Raw genomic sequence first — 18197 nt, 5'->3', positions numbered from 1 at the left:
TCCCAAGAGGCCCGCACTTGCAATTTTGCTTGGTGTTGTGGTTTTTAGGCACTAGTACATCATGTTATGGACCTGAGTGCATGGTAAGTAAAACCCGCAGCTGCTGTTATTATAATAACAATTATTATTGAACCCCTGGTGCTTGACTAACACCTGAGTTTTTTCAAAGTTCTTTCCCCATTATGAACTGACTTTATCCTCATGCTTTGCTTGTAGATTATTTTTCTGATTATACATAAAAGAAAATGCAAACCCAGAGAAGTACCTTGCTCAAGATCACAAAACCAAGCCCCACAATTCAATCCCAAATTTGAATTTGTGTTCAAATTTCTTAAGGGGGGAAAAATACAGAGATTATTTGCAAACCTACATCCAAACATTGTAAAGCAAAATGTACATAAGAACACAGCCATTTGGGAGTCAAAGGTAGGTAGGAGAGAGGGCATTTAATCATAGAAGAGTCCTTGAGAGGACTTGGGAATGCAGACACAGAGTGGCCGGAAGACAGAAAGTTGACAGGATGGAGACAGATCAGTGGAGAGCAGGGGCCTCAAACTCAGATGCCTACAGGGGCCAGCAAACAACAGGAATGAAGGAAGTGCTCCAGGTGTAAAGAACAGAGAAGGGTGGGGCCTGCAGTGGCTCAGGTCTCCCAGAGGGGTAGCCTCTAGGCACCGTGGCCCAATCTGTGCCCCTCCCACAGAGTGGATCCACCATCTGATTTTTTAAGAGAAGCAGAAAATTCAGATTTTATAGGACATTTCTAGGTCGGGTTTTTGTTTTTTCATTTTAATTGTGCTCTAAATATCAACTGTTTTCTAAATACTGGCAACTAATTCAAGTATTTTAAAACACTCTTCAGGCCACAGTAACACATCTACGGGCAGCAGATACGGGGGCTGCCAGGATTCAACCTCTGATGAAAGATGCTGCTCAGGGCTTGGGGCCCTGAGCAAAGAAGTCTGAACAAGGATGGACACAAAATATGTTATTTATTGTCAATTTTTGCAAAGACACATTTAAGCAACAAAATATACATTTGTCGACCTTTTAGAATTTGTTTTATACATTAACAAATACAATGTGCTACCATAGCAATAAATTAAATGTACAGTATTTACATTACCTAGGCAGTCGGGGTTCTACAAATCACCTCCTCAAGAAGAGGAAAAAAAGAAAAGTCACCACACGGATCACCATTTCCAAGCTACACTCGCAGGTTCTATCACACAGAGGAACGTCTTCACACTGGAGCGTCAGGCCCCAGGGGGTGTGGAAGGGTGACGCCCATGACAGGGAAGAGCTGGCACACATGCTAAGGAGTGAGGAGGAACTGACGGTTCCAAGTAGAAATAGTACAAAATCAAAGATGATGGCATTTCAATTCCAGTCTTCCAGCCAAACACTCTTTCCCCAGGGCAGAGCGGTTGCCCCACAGCCTCTCACCAACCAGGACTCCGCCGGCCTTGGCCCTAGTGGGGGGTCTCCGTCCCCCCAAAGGGCCAGGCGGCCCGGCTGAAAGGAGGGAGATGTGGGTTGGGGTGGGCAAGGGGCTCATGGTAAAACACACAGTGGGCTTACAGAATGTTCCTTGGCAGCCTTGGCAAACCCCACTGACCCACTCTCACCTTGGAGAAAGCGAGCAAGAGACTTGAGAAGCTGTGCATCCCAAGCAGGACCCAGCCACCCACCTGGCCCCTGGCTGTTCCCCAAAAACAGACGGTCTCTGTTGACTCAGAATCAAATGAAGAAGGTAGTGTTTGCATTGGCACCTTGACCAGTCAGGGTAAGAAAGTGACACTGGCTCTCGTCGCGCTTCGGCACAGCAGCCTACACTTTTTGCTAACTACATTTGTTTAAGGACCGGGGAGAACAGGACAGTTTTCTGTTACCACTTTTCTTCTGAACTTAAGGAGAAACTGCGGGTTGGCTAACTCCTCTGTCCTGGCCTCCACCCCCATCGCAGATCAGAGCTGAGGAACTGCGGTTCTGAAATCTCCTTCCCTCCTCATTTGTTTTGCTCAAGCAGCACCCAAAACCCCAGGGCCCTCATTGGGAATCTGAACCCATACCCCTCCTGATGAAGAGAGACTGAGGCCCTACCTTGCTGCGCACAGCTCCCAGCTGGTGCCCGGGCACCAGCTAACTTGGCTCCTCCAGAACCCAGGGCCCCAGCAAATGCAGCCACCCGTTCAACCAACCGTGTAGTGGTGTAAAAGGAAGGGCTCTGGGCTGTGGGTTCCAATCCCAGCTTTGCTACTTGTTGGCTGTGAGACCTCCCGCAAATTTTTTTCTCTCACAGAGGCTGAGGTTTCTCAGCTGGATGAGAATATGAATGGATTAGATGTCCGAAGGGTCCCAGAAAGCTTGGACATTAACATGATGTCGACAAGGCTGAACCACAGAATATTTTTCACTCACTTTTCATTCATTCATCATTTTCCATTCACTAAAAACTCTAGCTCAGATCTTCTATCTCATCTGCTCTTAAGCACCAATGAGCAGAGGCACACAGTACCCTACAGAGCCTGACATGTATAGTTTCTCCTCCCAGAGTGTCACAAGCAGAGTGTCTCAAATACCAGCATGAGCACCATCAGGATGAGTCTGGTCACAGGGACCAAGGAGACTTGAGCAAATCTTTGAGCCCCAAGATTGGGCGCAGCAATAAAAGGAAACTTTGGAACAGAGCAGATGCAAGAGAAAGTGGGGGAAGCAGCCTCCAGGGCCCCAAGCTGCCTGCCCCATGGTCCAGAGGGCTGAGAGGAGACTGCCCACTCCCTGTTCTCCTCCTCCCCCTCAGCCCTAGGACTTGGTCATGTATACTCTAGAAGCCATAGATGGGCTGGGCTTTCTAGAGACAGAAAGACAGGGCCCAGGGGGAGGGACATTTCAGACCGTGCCCAGTGTACCCCTGGTAGCACACAGAAGGCAGAGACCACTTCTCAGGTCTGTTTTGTAGAGAACATGCCCATACCTGGGCACACCCAGCATCCCTGGCCACTGGCTCAGAGGCAGGGGCAGAGCCCTCCCAGGAGGCGAGTGCTGCAGTAGGAGTAGCCGGGGCACTGGAGTTCCCAAGAAGAACAGGGTGGGACAACCTGGAAACTCCAGAGGACCCCAGACCCTAACCCAACATAGCACAATCACCAAGCAGCTGTAAATACTAGCTACCCAAGCAGCAAGCCAGAACCTGGAATAGTTGTGGGTTTTTTTTTTGTTTTGTTTTGTTTTTTTTTACTGCAGTTTGACCTTTCAAGTTCCTTCAGAAACCCAGCCAACAGAACGCTGCCAAAATCTGCAGACCTCATTCCAGCAGTGAGTGCTGCTACGGTGTTTAATAAAAGCTAAACAGACATTTGTTGACCTCACTGGAAGAAATTTTGCCAGACTAGTATTCTAGTAAACATATTTCTCAAATAGTGTGAGGGGAGAGGTCCCCCCAGCCTGCCAGTAGGTTCCCACAAGGTCCACGTGAGTGAGAGATGAAGGATCAAGGTTTTGTGCTGATGGCAAAAGTGGTGGGGAAATGATCACAATAGTCAAAAACAAGTATAACATGGACGTGAGACCACTCTGACTTCAGGATGGGCCCAGGTGCCAGTGCAAATAAAACATTTGGTAGAAATCCTTACCATCTGCTCACTGAGGCAGGAGCCCGGCCCGAGGCCCCCTGGCTATCCTGGGTCACAGAGGCCCCATGTGCACCCTAAGCTGCAACACTCCCAACACTCTGCTCTGCAGACTCTCGGCTTTATGTGAGGGGGACACCCGCCATAACCTCCACCAGGGCTAGTCCGTACAAACAACTTTCTGCACTGCAGGCAAGGATGGATGACAAGCAGGCAAAGGGGGGTTGCTCTGGAGAGTGAGCTTGCTCTGGCCAAGGGGGCAGGTGGCAGGCAGCATCCAGCTAGGGCCCAGGTTCTAAAAATCCCACCAACTGACCACTGCCTACAAACTCACAGTCCAAGGGGACTAGGGGACCAAGTGCCAACAAGGCCAAAGGGCATAGCAGCTAGAAAGAGCCCTCAAGGAAGCACTGGGCCCTCCACAGATGCCAGGAGCAGAAGCCACAGAGGGATGTTGCTCCTTCTTCATGCCTACATTTGGCATCCACACATCGACCCAGGCAGACAGGTCATCCCCCCTCGCCGCCCCCCACCCCAGCTCTGACTTCAGTGGTAGGCTGAAGTAACTCTTCCACGAGCCTTCATATCAGTGGGGACTTGCATCCCACCCCAGCCCACCGCCCAAAGGTCTTCCTCAGCCAAGGCCCCAGAGCACAGCTCACCAGCTTGCTCTTTCTGGATTCCTTCTTGCTGGAGGCTGCCTACCCCTTCTTGGGGCAAACATCCCGCCGAGGGGAGAGCCGGGCCCAGGGCTCCTCCCACAGCAACACCACCAGGCTGCCGTGGAGGAAGAGTGCGGGGCCACGTCCACACACCGCAGCTGTCTTGGTCAGCTGTGGCACACACAACACACAGGCATCAGGGCCTGAGGTGGGCGGATGGGCAAGAGGGAAGCTCCTAGAATGGAAGCACAATGTGGAGGCAACACCCTGATCTCTACCATGACATCTTGGAGGACAGCTACAAATCTTGGTTTCTGGAAAAGTGGTCCCTCGGCCCCCACCTACTGTATTTGCTGGACCTGCCTCATCCAGGACAGAGGGCTGTCCCTCCCCGGGTGTGGCATCCTGCCAACGGCCTCCACTCCCCACCTCACCAATCTCTCTGCCTCTCTAGGCCCTGACCAAATCCCCACGACCTGGATCCTCCCCTTGCCCAACTCTCCTTTGCACACAGAATGAGATGACGAATGACCCAGACACACATCACATAAGGCGGTCAGAGCAGGGGCAGGCCGGTGTAACGAGGCCTTGGCCAGAGAAGAAGTGCTCGCAGAGTGTCTTGGCAAGGGGACAGGCAGGAGTGTGGCCAAACTGGGACACTGGGACAGTGGTGGGCAGGTGGCCGGTGGGGCAGCAGGCCTGTGATGGTCAGAGTAGTGAATGGCACCCCCAAACTGCTGGAATAGGAGCCTTCTCCCAGACAGAACCGGAACTTCCCTGGAGGAGAGAAGGAGGGAGATGATGAGCACACGCTGGGTGAGGAGGGAAGGAGAATAGGTGGCCGCGGCTATACCTCCTGAAGGTGCTTGGGACAGGAGACACCAAGTACAAGCGTGCCAGACATGAGGCAGCATAAGAGGCTGGCCATAAACACTGACTTGGTGAGCAGAGGCATCTGAAGTGCACAGTGGGGGTGAAGGTGAGCGTCAGAATTCCCACAGTCTCTTCTGCTTTTTCACACATCAAGTTTATATGAAGTAGACAGAACTCTGGCCCTGTGTGGTTCCAGCTGTGACTCGTACCCCAGTGCCACAGGGCTCCACAGCAGGAGGTCCAGCCCCAGGGGTGGCTAACTGGACCCATGCCCCACTCTGATGAAAACTGGACACTCCCTCACCTGAGGCGAGGACCAGAAGTCCTCCCTCAGGTCATCCCACAGTGTCCAGGGGGCTGGGGCATCTCTGAACGTGCAGGGAGGACACATTTCAGCCCAGAGCCCTGGCCAAAGACACAAGGAGGGAAAGGCTACCAAGAACAGGTTGGCAAGGGGACAGACTGAGGAACCCTCTCTGTGGGGTGGGGGGGTGTGGCTCTGGGCTCCTGCCCCTCTGCCTGCTGAACCAGGCTCCTCCTAGGGCATGGAGACCAACTCAGTAAGCCTGGCCCAATCCTATTGGGCAACCCTTCCCATCCACGCCCCAGGCTGTCAGCAGTCTTCTGTCCAGACCTGAGCCCCATCACAGAGGCTTCAGGGAAGAGGTGAGTGGCCCTCCCCAACTGTCAGGATCTCTCTGGCCATTCCCAGGTTATCAGGCCACTAGCACCCTGATCTTAAGCAGACATACCTTCCCTCATGGTCACAACAGGACAAACCCTTGACCCACCTTTGACAAGCGAAGGACTCCTCTTTCACATTAGTGACCCTGTTTCAAGAAAAACCCATAGAAGAGTGTTAAGTAACTAGACAACATAATCTCCACTGGCTGCAGCCTCTGTGTGCTCAGCTCTCAACTCCTTAGTGAGCTAAGGAAGGGACCCGAGGATCCAAGAGTTCCCAGCTCACACTTGCACATGTCCAAAGCTGTGACTCCAACACAGCAGGTGTGGCACAGGTGGCTGGCATCCCCTAGGCTGATGCCTGTACCATATGGGGATTATAGCATCACCCCCAAATCTGACCAGAGTGGTCCTTCCCCCAGCAGGATGTGGGAAGTGCCCCCTTCCTTTGGACCCCAAGAAGGACACCTGGCTCTTGGAGAAGGCTGGAATGTGGGATGCAAGAGGCTCCCCCCACCACCCTCCTGCCCCTAGATCCTTACCGCACTAGAGCTGGCATGGCTGAGCTTATCAAAGCGGAATTTCAGATTTGACCTCGGGGAGTTTCTGCTTTTGGCATCTAGGAAAAAGAGAAGTGTCCATGCAGAGGTCACCAGGGCTATGAGTTTGGGGTATGGGTGCTACAGGAGGGCAGAAGAAGGGGCCCCTCCTCCACTAGGCATTTCCAGCTGACCTGCAGCAATTTGTTAGAGCTAACTCCTAAACTTAGAAATTTTTAGAAATGTAAGCTGGTTGGTGAACCCAGGAACTTTTAAAAAAGTTAAATTATAGAAGCTTACAATTCAATAAATCATACTCATCAAAGATCATAAATATTCAAAAGTCCTTGCTCCCCAATTATTTCACTGCATTTTGCTATGATCTACTCTCTTTGGGTTACTTATGTCCGTGGAGCCTGATGCCTCTTCCAGGCTACACAGCACACTGCTGGCCTGAGTTCAGCTATGGTAGAGCATGTACACTTCAGAAATCAGTGGATGCTACAAACTCAGGGCCTGACCTATAGTTTTGTTGTCTAAGCTAAAACTAATGAAGGAAACATTAAAAATACAGATGAAATTTGGGGCACCTGTGTGGCTCAATTGGTTAGGCATCTGCCTTCCGCTCAGGTCATGATCTCAGGGTCCCGGGATCAAGCCCTACATTAGGCTCCCTGCTCAGTGGAGAGTCTGCTTCTGCCCCTCCTCCCTGCTCCTGCCCTCTGCTCACTCTATCTACCAAATAAATAAAATCTTTAAAAAGAAAAGGAGAAATACATATGTCGATGAAATTTGAAAATGCATTGTAGTTGGAACTGGGAAGTTCCCATGAGACAGGAGGCTAGGAAGAGGAGGCTGGGAAGAGGAGATGGCCCCAGGGCTAAGCCCTGTGTGCAGGGAAAGCAGGTAGAGAGAAGCACACGGGGTGGTGCCAGAAGCACTAAAGGGAGTCACCAGGCACGTTAAAGGTCCCCTTATGCCGTGGGTGATCTTCAGCAAGTGGCAGATGCTCTCTAGACCTCCTGCTACTCAAAATCTTATTTACTGGGACGCCTGGGTGGCTCAGTGGTTGAGCATCTGCCTTTGGCTCAGGGCATGATCCCGGAGTCCCAGATCGAGTCCTGCATCAGGCTTCCTGCATGGAGCCTGCTTCTCCCTCTGCCTATGTTTCTGCACCCCCCACTGTGTCTCTCATGAATAAATAAAATCTTTTAAAAATCCATATTTTTTTAAAGCTTATTTACATTGGTATTTAATACCAAGTAGAGGCCAGGCTTGGTTACAGATTCTTTCATTCATTCCTTCAATACTGAATTAAACCTTATTTTTTAAATATCAGGGAATTTCCATTCCTACCCCACTTCACAGCTGAGGAGACTGATGCTCTGGGAGGAGGCCCTGTCCATGCCCATGCCAGCAGCCCAGCATGGGGCGCTGATGAAAGGAAGCATGGGAACTGCTCCCTCTGGGTTTCTATCACGTGACTAGAGTTTCTCAGCCTCAGCCTATTGGATGTCCACTGATGGAGCACCATTAACTGCACTATTGTTCTATTCCTGTTATTTAACATTTAGGTTAACAGTTCTAAGTCTCTTACAACTCTAAGTTCATCTAACCTTCACACAACCAACCACGTGAGGTAGGAACTATTCCCCTCCCTCCAGTCTTTGCTCAGGGAAATCGAGGTACAGAAAGGCTCTGCCCAATGTAACCAGCCCAATGTCGCATCACCAGTCAGTGGCAGATCAAGGATATGAACCCAAGCCCCACAATCCTGCACTTGGTTCCACTCTGGGCTGCACTCCTTGGGGGCCGGACCGCAAGGCTCTGATTTCTGGGTGCCAGTGGTGCCCTGCCAGCGCCTGCTGTGTGCAGCCACTCAGATGGTGCTCCCCTCATGCTCCAAGCCTTCACCTCTCCCAGAGCTGCTACCACCTGCTCCACCTGACTGCAGTGGGCAGAGAAACCCCAAAGGCCCAGACTCTGCCCTCCTGAGCCTTCTCTATTGAGCCATGAAGATTTTACTTCTGTGACATCTCTTGAATCCACATCCCTCTCTATTGCTCCAGGCACCCTCCCTGATCCACAGCCCAGCCACCCCTCACTGCCCACTGTGACCTCTCACTGATCTCCCTCCCTGTGTCTACTCCCCACCAATCCCGTGCACCCGGTCAGCCGCGGCAACCAGAACAGTCTTTCTCTAGTACAGATAGCACTTCTCTCCCTAAGACCTTTCAATGGCTCCTCTCACCAGCAGGGTAGCACCCAGCTTGCAGGGGTCTCCACGGCAGCCCCAGCCCAGTGCCCTCTCACACCTGTCCCCTCCACAAACTGTAGCCCAAGAAACCAGTGTGGTTCCCTCCCCCTGCAACATGCGTCCACTTTGTACCCTTGCATTGTCACAGCCATCCCTGCAGCAGAAGACCCAGCATCAAGGACAGTGTGCAGCAAATGAGCCTCTGCTTTCAAATCCCAACTCCTCTACTAGACCACTGAACTTCCAGAGCCTTGGTGTCCCCAGGAGTAAGGAGACCATAAGAACACATGCATCTTAATGCCGGTGAATAGATGAAGAGAGCTAGTAGGGCTCAAGGGCTAGAGTGCAAGCTACGTGATTTCTGCGGGGCGGGGGTGGGGGGCTCATGGGCCATGAGCAGAGATCGGGATACAGCCCCCGTGCGCACACGGGGCTCACAGGCCATGAGCAGTGGTCAGGATACAGCCCCCGCACCCCTCTCCACCCACAGGGCGCATACCACACCCCACTAACCTGTAGGACTCCGGCTCATGATGATGGGGGTGGCAGCTGCCCCCAGGCCAGGGCTCTCGCTGCTCGGGGAGGGGCTGTACACAAACACCTCCTGCTTGAAGGGCGAGGTCGTGGATGGCTGGCTGCTCTGGGGAGAGAGGCCGGGTGAGTGAGGCTGGTTCCATCCTCAGCGGCCCCACAGGGTCGCCTGTGCCATGGCAGGCCTGACCCAGGCCTCCTGCAAGCTCAGGGTAGTCACTGGCCCCCACTTCCCACCTGGACCTGCTCTTTCTGCCGCCTCCAATCCTGCCCCTAGAAGTGCCCCTGACCCTCTCCTCTCTGGCCAGGAAGGCTACGGCAGAGACCCCACTCAGTCTGGTCTCCAGTCCCCTGCTGCCATTCCCATGTCCCTCCCAGGGAGAGGAGACAAATGGCTGGCCCACCTTTTGTTCCCATACGTCCCCTTTCCCCCATAGGGCCAAAGGGCCAGGATGGGGCTCTTCCCACAGCAGCTAGTTACTGCATCCAGCGGTTGTCTGGCTGGGCCCAGGTTGCCCTCCCCACTCCCAGGTCCCCAGGGTCGGATGGAGCCACACCTACCCCACTGTCACATTCTTCCATGGCCTCGCCCTCCCCCGCTGTACTGCTGAAGCTGCTGGTGCTAGAGGAGGAGCGGGAGATGTTGGCTCGGCCATTCTCCTTCAACTTGATGAAGGGCCTATGGGAACAGGAGAAGGGCAGGCCTGGTCACACCCTGGACCTCCTCCCCATGTAGGGCACACCTGGTAGAGGCTGAGCTTGCCCACCAGTGACTCCCCATGCCCCTGCCTCCACAGAATTCTCAAAGCATAAATGCTGGCTCTCGGCAGAGAGTGTACCCCAGGGCTCCAAGTGGCTACGGCCAGCCCTCCATCCACCCTCATTCTCTTACTTCTCCTTGTTGGGACAGATTTCTGGAGAGCTGGGATTGGAGGAGGCCTCAGACTTTATCTCTTGAGAAGGGTGTACACCATCCGGGGTCTTGGGGTTGCTGGATGCGCTATCACTAAGGGAACAGGAATAAAGAGGTGTGAGGCCATGAAGTCAGCCCCTCAGCCCCCATCCCACCCCCAGGCCTGAGATAAGCCTAACCAGCTCTCAGTACCACAGGGCCTGTGGGGTCACAGCACTCCTGCCAGGGAACAGCCACCAGGACCTCCATTCCCCTGAGCCCCACTCATGCCACAGCGCACAACAGGGTTTTCTGCTCCATCAGGGGCTCCTCTAGATTCCTGGGTGAGTCAAGAGTGAACAAGCAAGAGCCCTGGCTTGATGCCCCCAAGCCCAAGTCCACTTCCCCCCTTCGCTGGCCATCCTGCCTGGCAGAGCTCTAAGTCAAGAGCAGACCACAGAGGGAATGGAGTGGGGTCTCTGACATCCACTCCCACAGCAGGGAAATAACCCAATGCGCACGGTCTCCTGGGTGGTGCTGGCATGCATAACTCCAGGGATACCCTTCACACAGACCACAGTATGAGCTCCCTGGGATCCATGTGATGAGGCAGTTGGGAAGGGCATCTTGGTAAATAGGCTATTCCTGGCCAAGGGCCCAAGGGCTTTCTCCTGTGGTTTAACAAAGGCCATGTACTGATGCCCACAATTTGTCCTATGTCCCCTCTTGGGGACAAGATAGCCTTGTCCTCAATGCAACTTTTATAGCAGCTTTACTGAGATACAATCCACATACAAGTCTCCCACTTAAAGTATATGATTCAATGGTTTTTAGTATATTCACAGTCTATTTTAGTATATTTAGTATATTCACAACCATGAGCACTATCTAATTTTAGAACATCTTAGACCCTCTTAAAGAAACTCCAGACCCACTCATAACCATTCCCAGAGCTCCCCTCCCCCAGGACCTGGCAATCACGAGTCAACTTTCTGTCTGGATTTGTCCAGTCTGGACAGTTCACATAGATGGAGTCACACAACGTGCCATGGTCTTTTGTGACCAGCTTCTTTCACTTAGCACGGTCTTTTCAAAGTTCATCTAAGTTGTAGCATATATCAGTACTTTCCTCCTTTCCATTGCAAAAAAAAAAAAAAAAGATACCCCACTTTCCAGATATACCACATTTTATTTATCCCTTCATGGAGTGATGGACATTTGGATCATTTCCACTTTGGGCTATTATGAGTAATGCTGCTAGGAACATCTGTGTGCTAGTTTTTATGTCGACATATGTATTCCTTCTCTTGGGCATATACCAGGAGTGGAACTGCTGGGTCATATGGTAACTCCATGTTTAACTTTCTCAAGAACTGCCAGGCTGTTTTCCAAAGCAGGTGCATTCATTTACACTCCCACCAGCAATGCCTGAGGATTTGAATTTTTCTTGCCAACACTTGTTTTTTTCTGTCTTTTGATGACAACCATCCCAGAAGTGTGAGTCCATCAAGTGCACTTTTAATGAGGCTGCTAATGCCCTCCTAATTGTCCACCCATGCAGGGGTATGGGCCATACTGTAAGGCTTCTCTGCACGTATGACACTGTAGACCCTCCCTCCTGGAATCCCTCCCCACTTGGCTTTCTTCTCTCTCATCTTCCTTCTGTTTCTCCCCTTGCCCTGAAATACTGGTGTTCTCCAGGCATTTTCCACACTGCCTTGGGTGGTGGTATTTGTTGATCTGCCTTAAACACCACCTGGGGACACCTGGGTGGCTCAGTGGTTGAGCACCTGCCTTTGATTCAGGACGTGATCCCCGGGGTCCTAGGATTTGAGTCTCGTATCAGGCTCCCCTCAGGAAACCTGCTTCTCCCTCTACCTATGTCTCGGTCTCTCTCTCTCCCTGAGTCTCTCATGAATAAATAAATAAAATCTTAAAGAGAGAGAGAGAGAAAGAGAGAGAAAACATTCTAGAAGCCCTAAGGAAAGTTCATTGAACTGTCTGGCAGAATCAGGGAAGGCTTCCATAAGAGCAAATATTTGAGTGAGCATTGGAAAAAGAGATAAAAAAGAAAAGAATCCAACCAACATTTCCAAATGTGACATGGACAATTCTAGAAAGTCCCGAACAGAGACTGATCAAATCTGCCTCAGTGGACAGAGCAGAGTGAGGGGCTGGGATGTGCGGGTGCCTAAAGTGCGGATCAAGGTTAGAAGGAAGCTATCTCCTGAGGCTGTGCAAAGCACTCCCCAAGGTTGGGCATCTGGCGGCTGCAGTGGTGGAAGGACCCACAAACCCCGCCCTGCATAGTTACCATCGAGTCCGGCTGTCGCCTTGGCCTTCAGAACCTGTGTGCAGACGGGGGAAGAGCCCCGACCGCCGCTTGATGGGGCTCCGTGACTGGTTCTTTGCCACTGCCGCCGCCACCACTGGAGGCTGCCAATGACAAAATGAGTGCTCACAGCCCATTCCAGACCCCAGTCTCCTTCTCTTCACCCCCACCCCCACTTTCTGGTCTACAAATAGCTCCTGCACCCCTCAACTAGTCTGGAAGAGATCCCAGAAAATAGCAAGGCAGCTGGGAAAGCTAGATCCATGTAACAGGAGCTGAGACCCCCAGATTCCAGCCATTTGCAGCCTGTTTTCCTGTGTTCTTTTTTTTTTTTTAATATTTTATTTATTTATTCATGAGACACACATACACACAGAGGCAGAGACACAGGCAGAGGGAGAAGCAGGCTCCATGCAAGGAGCCTGATGTGGGACTCGATCCCGGGTCTCCAGGATCACACCCTGAGCTGTAGGCAGCACTAAACCGCTGTGCCACCCGGGCTGCCCTCCTGTGTTCTTAAGTCAAACTTTGTGGCCCCATGTAATGGTCACCAAACACCAGAATTCTTAGAAGAACAAGGGGTCAGGGCCACCCTAAAGAGAGCTCAGCATATTGAAAAAGTCAGGATGGTTCAGGGGATCACAGCCTGAGAACCACAAAGCTAAGGGAGCCCTGAGGGTGACCTGGTCCAACCTCTCACCTTCCTGATGAGGAAGCTGAGGAGCCAAAGGGTGAGGGGATTGGGCTACAGTCATACAGCGAATCACTGGCAGGACAAGAACCCAGGGTTCGGACTCTCCATCCATTCCTCACAAATAATTGGGTTCCACACTGGGTGTCTCAATAACAAAACAGAATGAGCAGCAGAGCCAAGACCACGTGCATCCACAGGCCGAGGCAACCCGCCAAGAATGTGGCTCTGTTTCTGCCACATACAGGGGGGATGAACATGAGATTGAGGGAGACTGCAGTCATTCTTTAGAGACTGCCTCTAAAGCAGGCTCCAACTTGTGCCATTTGTGTGCTGTGAAACCTGAGTAAGGAGCCCAAACTCTCTGGGCCCCCGTCTCATCTACAGAATGGGGATAACTGTCCTGCCTTGCTCATTTCACAGACCTTCTATGTAGAACAAAACAATAGTTATGAAAATATTTGGTAAGTTCAATGAATTATGTAAGACCACTTATAATACTAATCCTTAGTATCAATGTGGGTATATTCTATTTGAAAAAGAAAAAAAAAATCCTAGATTATAGGAATCCAAAGTCATTTTGTTTTTTAAATGGACCAATTGTGTGGTTCCCTTACCTGGCCATCCCTGGTGCAAGCAGGCCAGGCCCAAACCCACAGACATGCCAGGCTCTTTCCTTGGGAACTGCATACACAGTGATTCATGGCAAAGACTCCCAGTCAGGGAGACACGCACCCAGATCCCAGCTCTTCAGCTGAGCTAAGTGACCTGTGGCAGGTTACTAAACCTCTCTGCACCTCTTTCCTCAAATTTGAAATGGAGAACACATCTGCTACAGGAATCAGATGAGATAATGTCTGTGAAATTACTGCGCTCCATCCCAGGTGCAGAGCAAGCCGGGGGTGGCTACTGTGATCATTAATACCAAAGCAAGGATACCCCTCACCTCACGGGTCCCAAGCCCCTGGGCACAGAAATCATTTTGCAGGGTGAACCGCAGGGAGGAAGCCCAGCCATCAAGGGAACTCAGAAAACAGGAAGGAGACAGGGAGGGCTTCTCTTCTGGGCCAGCCCCAGCCGTACCTGTGATGGATGGAGGCTCCATTTCACAGGCAGGGTCCTGCTCTGGTCCCCTGGCCCACGCCTGGGTGCATGTACCCTCCTTGGCAGGCCTAGAGGGGCCCCCTGGGAACCTGGGCACCCCCCAGGGCCTGCGGCGCTCACCGAGAAGGTGGTCTTGGTGACCTCCATGCTGTTGTGCGAGATGCCTCCGCTGAGGCTGCCAGGGATGCCTCCACTGTGCTGCTTCTTCTGGCTGCTCACCATGGTCTCCATGGAGTGGCTGCGCACACGGATGGCCCTCTGAGGGGAGAAGTGACAGGGACCTGAGAGCTGCAGCCCAGTCCGCTGGATGTCCCCACCCTCCTGGCAGGGTCTGTGGACATCGCCCTCGGCTTGTGCACGCTCAGGCCACACAGGGCCCTGTGCCCATGTGGGGCCACCAGAGAGCAAAGGGCATACCAGCAAACAGTGAAGTGTCCAGGAGGGGACACCCAGGGCAATCGGGGGCTTGTCAACATGTGCATGGATAGGAACAGCTAAAATCAAGACTGCTGAGCCTCCAAGCAGAGAGGGGCCTGGCCTGGAAGGTGACGACTGCTCCCTCCGACCACTGTGCAGGTCTCTGCTGTTCTGGAACCAGACCCAAGGACAGTGGCCATAGTGAGGACAGCTAGTTAACACAGAGGGAGTACTCCCACAGGCCTGGGTCTTTTAGCATTGTCCTAATTTTAGGAATGCATCTGGTTTCCCCAGCTGATGTGGATACTTCTTAGAGATAGGGGTCAGGTCTGACACATCCCTGACTCCTCTCCTGCCATTGTCTCAGTTCCAGCGCAGGGAGGGACACACAGGAAGCATGCCAAAAGAAGAGTAGCCACATTTATTGAGGACTTGTGATGTGCCAGGCTCTCTGTCAAGAGCTTGAGATGTATTCTCACAATAAGCCCACAGCGTGAATACCTCCATCCCATTTCACAGCTAAGGCTCAGAGAAGATAAGCGACCTGATCAGGGGCACACAGCTAGTAGGGGGTAGAACAGAGGATCCAGATATAAATCCTAATGCATGCAAAGATACACAAATGGAGATATCATGAGTTGCTCACATAAAATGCCACCCCCACCATATTCCTTGGTGGCAGCACCACTGTCTTGTCCAATTTCCCCTCTTCCTCCACAGGACAATGATCAGTTTAAGGAGGTCACCTAACCTATTCCCCTGCCAGGGGGGCAGGGGCAGGAGAGGATGTCTTCTGGCAGCTGGGAGGAAAGGTGGTCTCAAGGATTGCCAAAAAAGATGTGACATTCTGTACCTGAACTGTAAGGAGCCACATTGGGGCTGTGAGGGATCAAGCCTGCGGGACAGAGGTGACCAGCCAGGACTGCTGAGGAGACAAGGGACAGAATCTGGATGCTGAGAGCCACCCTGAGCCATGAGTCACCCTGAGCCTCCTTGTTAGCTGGGCTCGCGGCTTTTCCTTACTGTGGGAGCCGGCTAAGGTTCTCAGAAACCAAGCTTCAGAAAACTGACTCAGAAGGACAAGCGTATGGATGCAGGAAGCCAATTCAGGAAGGGGGGTCATTTGCAAAGATGACTGCCTTGGAGACTTGCTACTTTTGCAAGGAGGCACAGAGCCCACCAACCTCCTGTCCCTGAAGTCATTGAGCCTCTCCTGTGTGAGTCAAAGACACCACTTGAAGGACATCATCTCTCCCTGTCTCTAACCACAGAATGGCATCGCCTAGCAACAGTTTCCAGCCAGCACATTCTATTCATTCCATCACCCAGAGACAACATTAAGTCATACACCCTTTCAAAAACTGAGAGCAGGAACTGAACTGAGAGTGTGGCACCGCACTGAGGTGTCCCTGGATGAACAGCAAGGTTCCCTAGTGAGTCAAGTGCTCCATAAATCTCAGCATCATGACATTGTGCTGGTGCCCTTGTGGGTGCCACCGCCACTACTGCTGTCATTAACAATGATGTGTCAGCTAATCGTGCATGTTCTGATGCATTCCTCATAGTCTCTTTCCAAGAAAGATGAGGTGTGGTATGATAGGCTCTGCTCTATCTACTATGAGCTTCATTATTATGAACTTACTCCCAACAACCCTGAGATGCAGACAGGACAGGCACTGAGAGAAAAGGTCCCAAATGGCAAATGATTGCCCAAGGTCATACCGTGGGTAGGAGGTGGACTCCAACTCAGGCCCCTGGAATCTAGATGAAAGGGTCCCCCGTATCCCAAAAAGTGGTCCCAACTGAACATATAATTGAACTGGTTGGTAGATTAAAGGGTGATTAGAAAGCAGAGGCCCCCAGCCTCTTCTCAAAAGGCTCCAAGGTTGGTGTGAGGGAGGATCTTGTGTCCTCAAATGCCCTTGCCGCTGTCTGAATCAGCAGGAAAAGTCTGAGGAGACAATGGGCTGGTTGGGGATTCCAGGGATATGCAGGGTGGTCATCTGCTGCCTGACACTTACAGGAAGAGGTCTGATTCCTGGTCTTCCCAATGCAACGTATGAACCTCTCTGACACAGAGCCCCCTCATCTGCACAATGTGGTGACGGTCCTGCATGAGGACAACAGGAGGCCGCGTGCACTGAATGCCTGGTGGGAAACCTGCTCACTCCAGGCCAGCTTTCTCCCCTGCTCTCAGGTGAGAGACGCGATGGTTGCCTCAAAACCTTAAAGCTTGACTTGGACAAAATAACCCAGCAATATGGTCTAAAGGATTTTACGTTTTAATCTGATGAAGAACTGAAAACACTAACCTCAAAGTGGGCAGAAGAGTCCAAGGAAGGGGGGAAGGGCAGAGAAAGGACAGTGTCCCCTCTGCTTGCATCTTCCCAGGGACAGGCTGCTCACTGCTTGCAAAACTGCCTGTTCAGGGGTGCACTGCTCAACCTTTGGAGAGGTCTCCCACGCACTGAGCTGAAGTCTTACCAGCTCTAGGCCTTGCAGTCTTAGGCCAGTCTATTCCCGTATTTTACCCAGCTGTCCTTGTACTGTCTGAGGACACAACTGTCCTGAGTCTGTGCTCCTCCCAGCTAACCACCTCTGCTTCCAGTGTCCTTCCTTGGCCCTGATGGTCGCCCAGCCCTCAGCTCAGCTCATGGCTAACCTCTGATCAGGCTCCCCTTTGGAGGGAGAGGGATAAGAAAAAAGAGGGGGTATCACTTCATTCCAGCAGGGATTTGAGCTATCAGTTAGCATTATGTAGGGGACATGTCTTTCCTGGGCAACCACAATCCTTGCTTCCTTATGAGTTTGTGCTCCCTTATGCTTTCAAATGGGTTCTGTGAATTATTTTGTGTGTTTTTTTTTAAGATTTTATTTATTCATTCAAGCAGAGACACAGGCAGAGGGAGAAGCAGGCTCCCTATGGGGAACCTGAATAGGACTTGATTCCAGGACTCTGGGATCACACCCTGAGCCAAAGGCAGGTACTCAACCACTGAGCCACCCAGGTGCCCCAAATTAAAAAAACGTATTTTTTAAAATTTATTTTTATTTATTTATTTGAGAGAGAGGGAGAGTACATGCTCACCCATGAACTGGGGGGAGGGACCGAGGGAGAGGAAGAATAGACTCCCAGCTGAGCAGGAAGCCCCGGATCACAACCTGAGCCCAAGGCAGATGCTTAACTGACTGAGACCCCCTGCCCCCAGGTGCCCCTGTGAGTTGTTTCAGTTCAACAGACTTAAGGAGACAGAGCAAGGCACGAGTACTAAGGGGGGCGTGCCTATCTGCACAGGCAGGCAGTAGAGGGAGGGCTGCCTGGGGAGAGGGATGCTAACTGCCTGCCTCCTGAGATCATTCCTCATCAGGAGGTGTCCTGAGGTACCCTGAGGACTGGAACCAGGCCTCTGTCCCCTTACCAGGGCAAACAAAGGATGGAGGTTGACAGGAGAGGGAAATACCCTCCACATCTCCATAGACCAGGCTCCAACCATGAGCCACCCAGGCAGCCCTACTGGCAGGTACTTTGCCTGGTGCTCCTCTCCTGCCACTAGGGGTCACAGTACACCAGTGCATTAGCTGT

General features: G+C 52.0%; 1 protein-coding gene across 21 annotated transcripts in view; it reads right to left on the bottom strand.

Moving 5' to 3' along the window:
• Positions 1–973: 973 nt before the first annotated feature.
• Positions 974–18197, bottom strand: part of RAP1GAP2 (RAP1 GTPase activating protein 2) — a 229796-nt gene continuing 212572 nt past the window's right edge. For 13 of the 21 annotated variants that reach the window (XM_072747957.1, XM_072747963.1, XM_026016233.2 and 10 more), the window contains 8 exons: positions 14318–14455; positions 12385–12506; positions 10071–10184; positions 9740–9857; positions 9161–9287; positions 6394–6470; positions 5959–5997; positions 974–5071 (listed from right to left, as the gene is read on the bottom strand). In XM_072747957.1, the coding sequence (XP_072604058.1) occupies positions 5989–5997; positions 6394–6470; positions 9161–9287; positions 9740–9857; positions 10071–10184; positions 12385–12506; positions 14318–14455 (705 nt within the window). In that variant the 3' untranslated portion in view covers positions 974–5071; positions 5959–5988. The remainder of the gene's footprint in view (positions 5072–5958; positions 5998–6393; positions 6471–9160; positions 9288–9739; positions 9858–10070; positions 10185–12384; positions 12507–14317; positions 14456–18197) is intronic. The other 8 variants (XR_011999763.1, XR_011999759.1, XR_011999762.1 and 5 more) reach the window with 1 other exon arrangement.

The sequence above is a fragment of the Vulpes vulpes genome, chromosome 2 (assembly GCF_048418805.1).
Source record: "Vulpes vulpes isolate BD-2025 chromosome 2, VulVul3, whole genome shotgun sequence".
In the NCBI taxonomy this organism is placed as follows: domain Eukaryota; kingdom Metazoa; phylum Chordata; class Mammalia; order Carnivora; family Canidae; genus Vulpes; species Vulpes vulpes.
The sequence above is the reverse complement of the archived record's forward strand: the minus strand, read 5'-3'. Positions and strand labels throughout refer to the sequence as shown.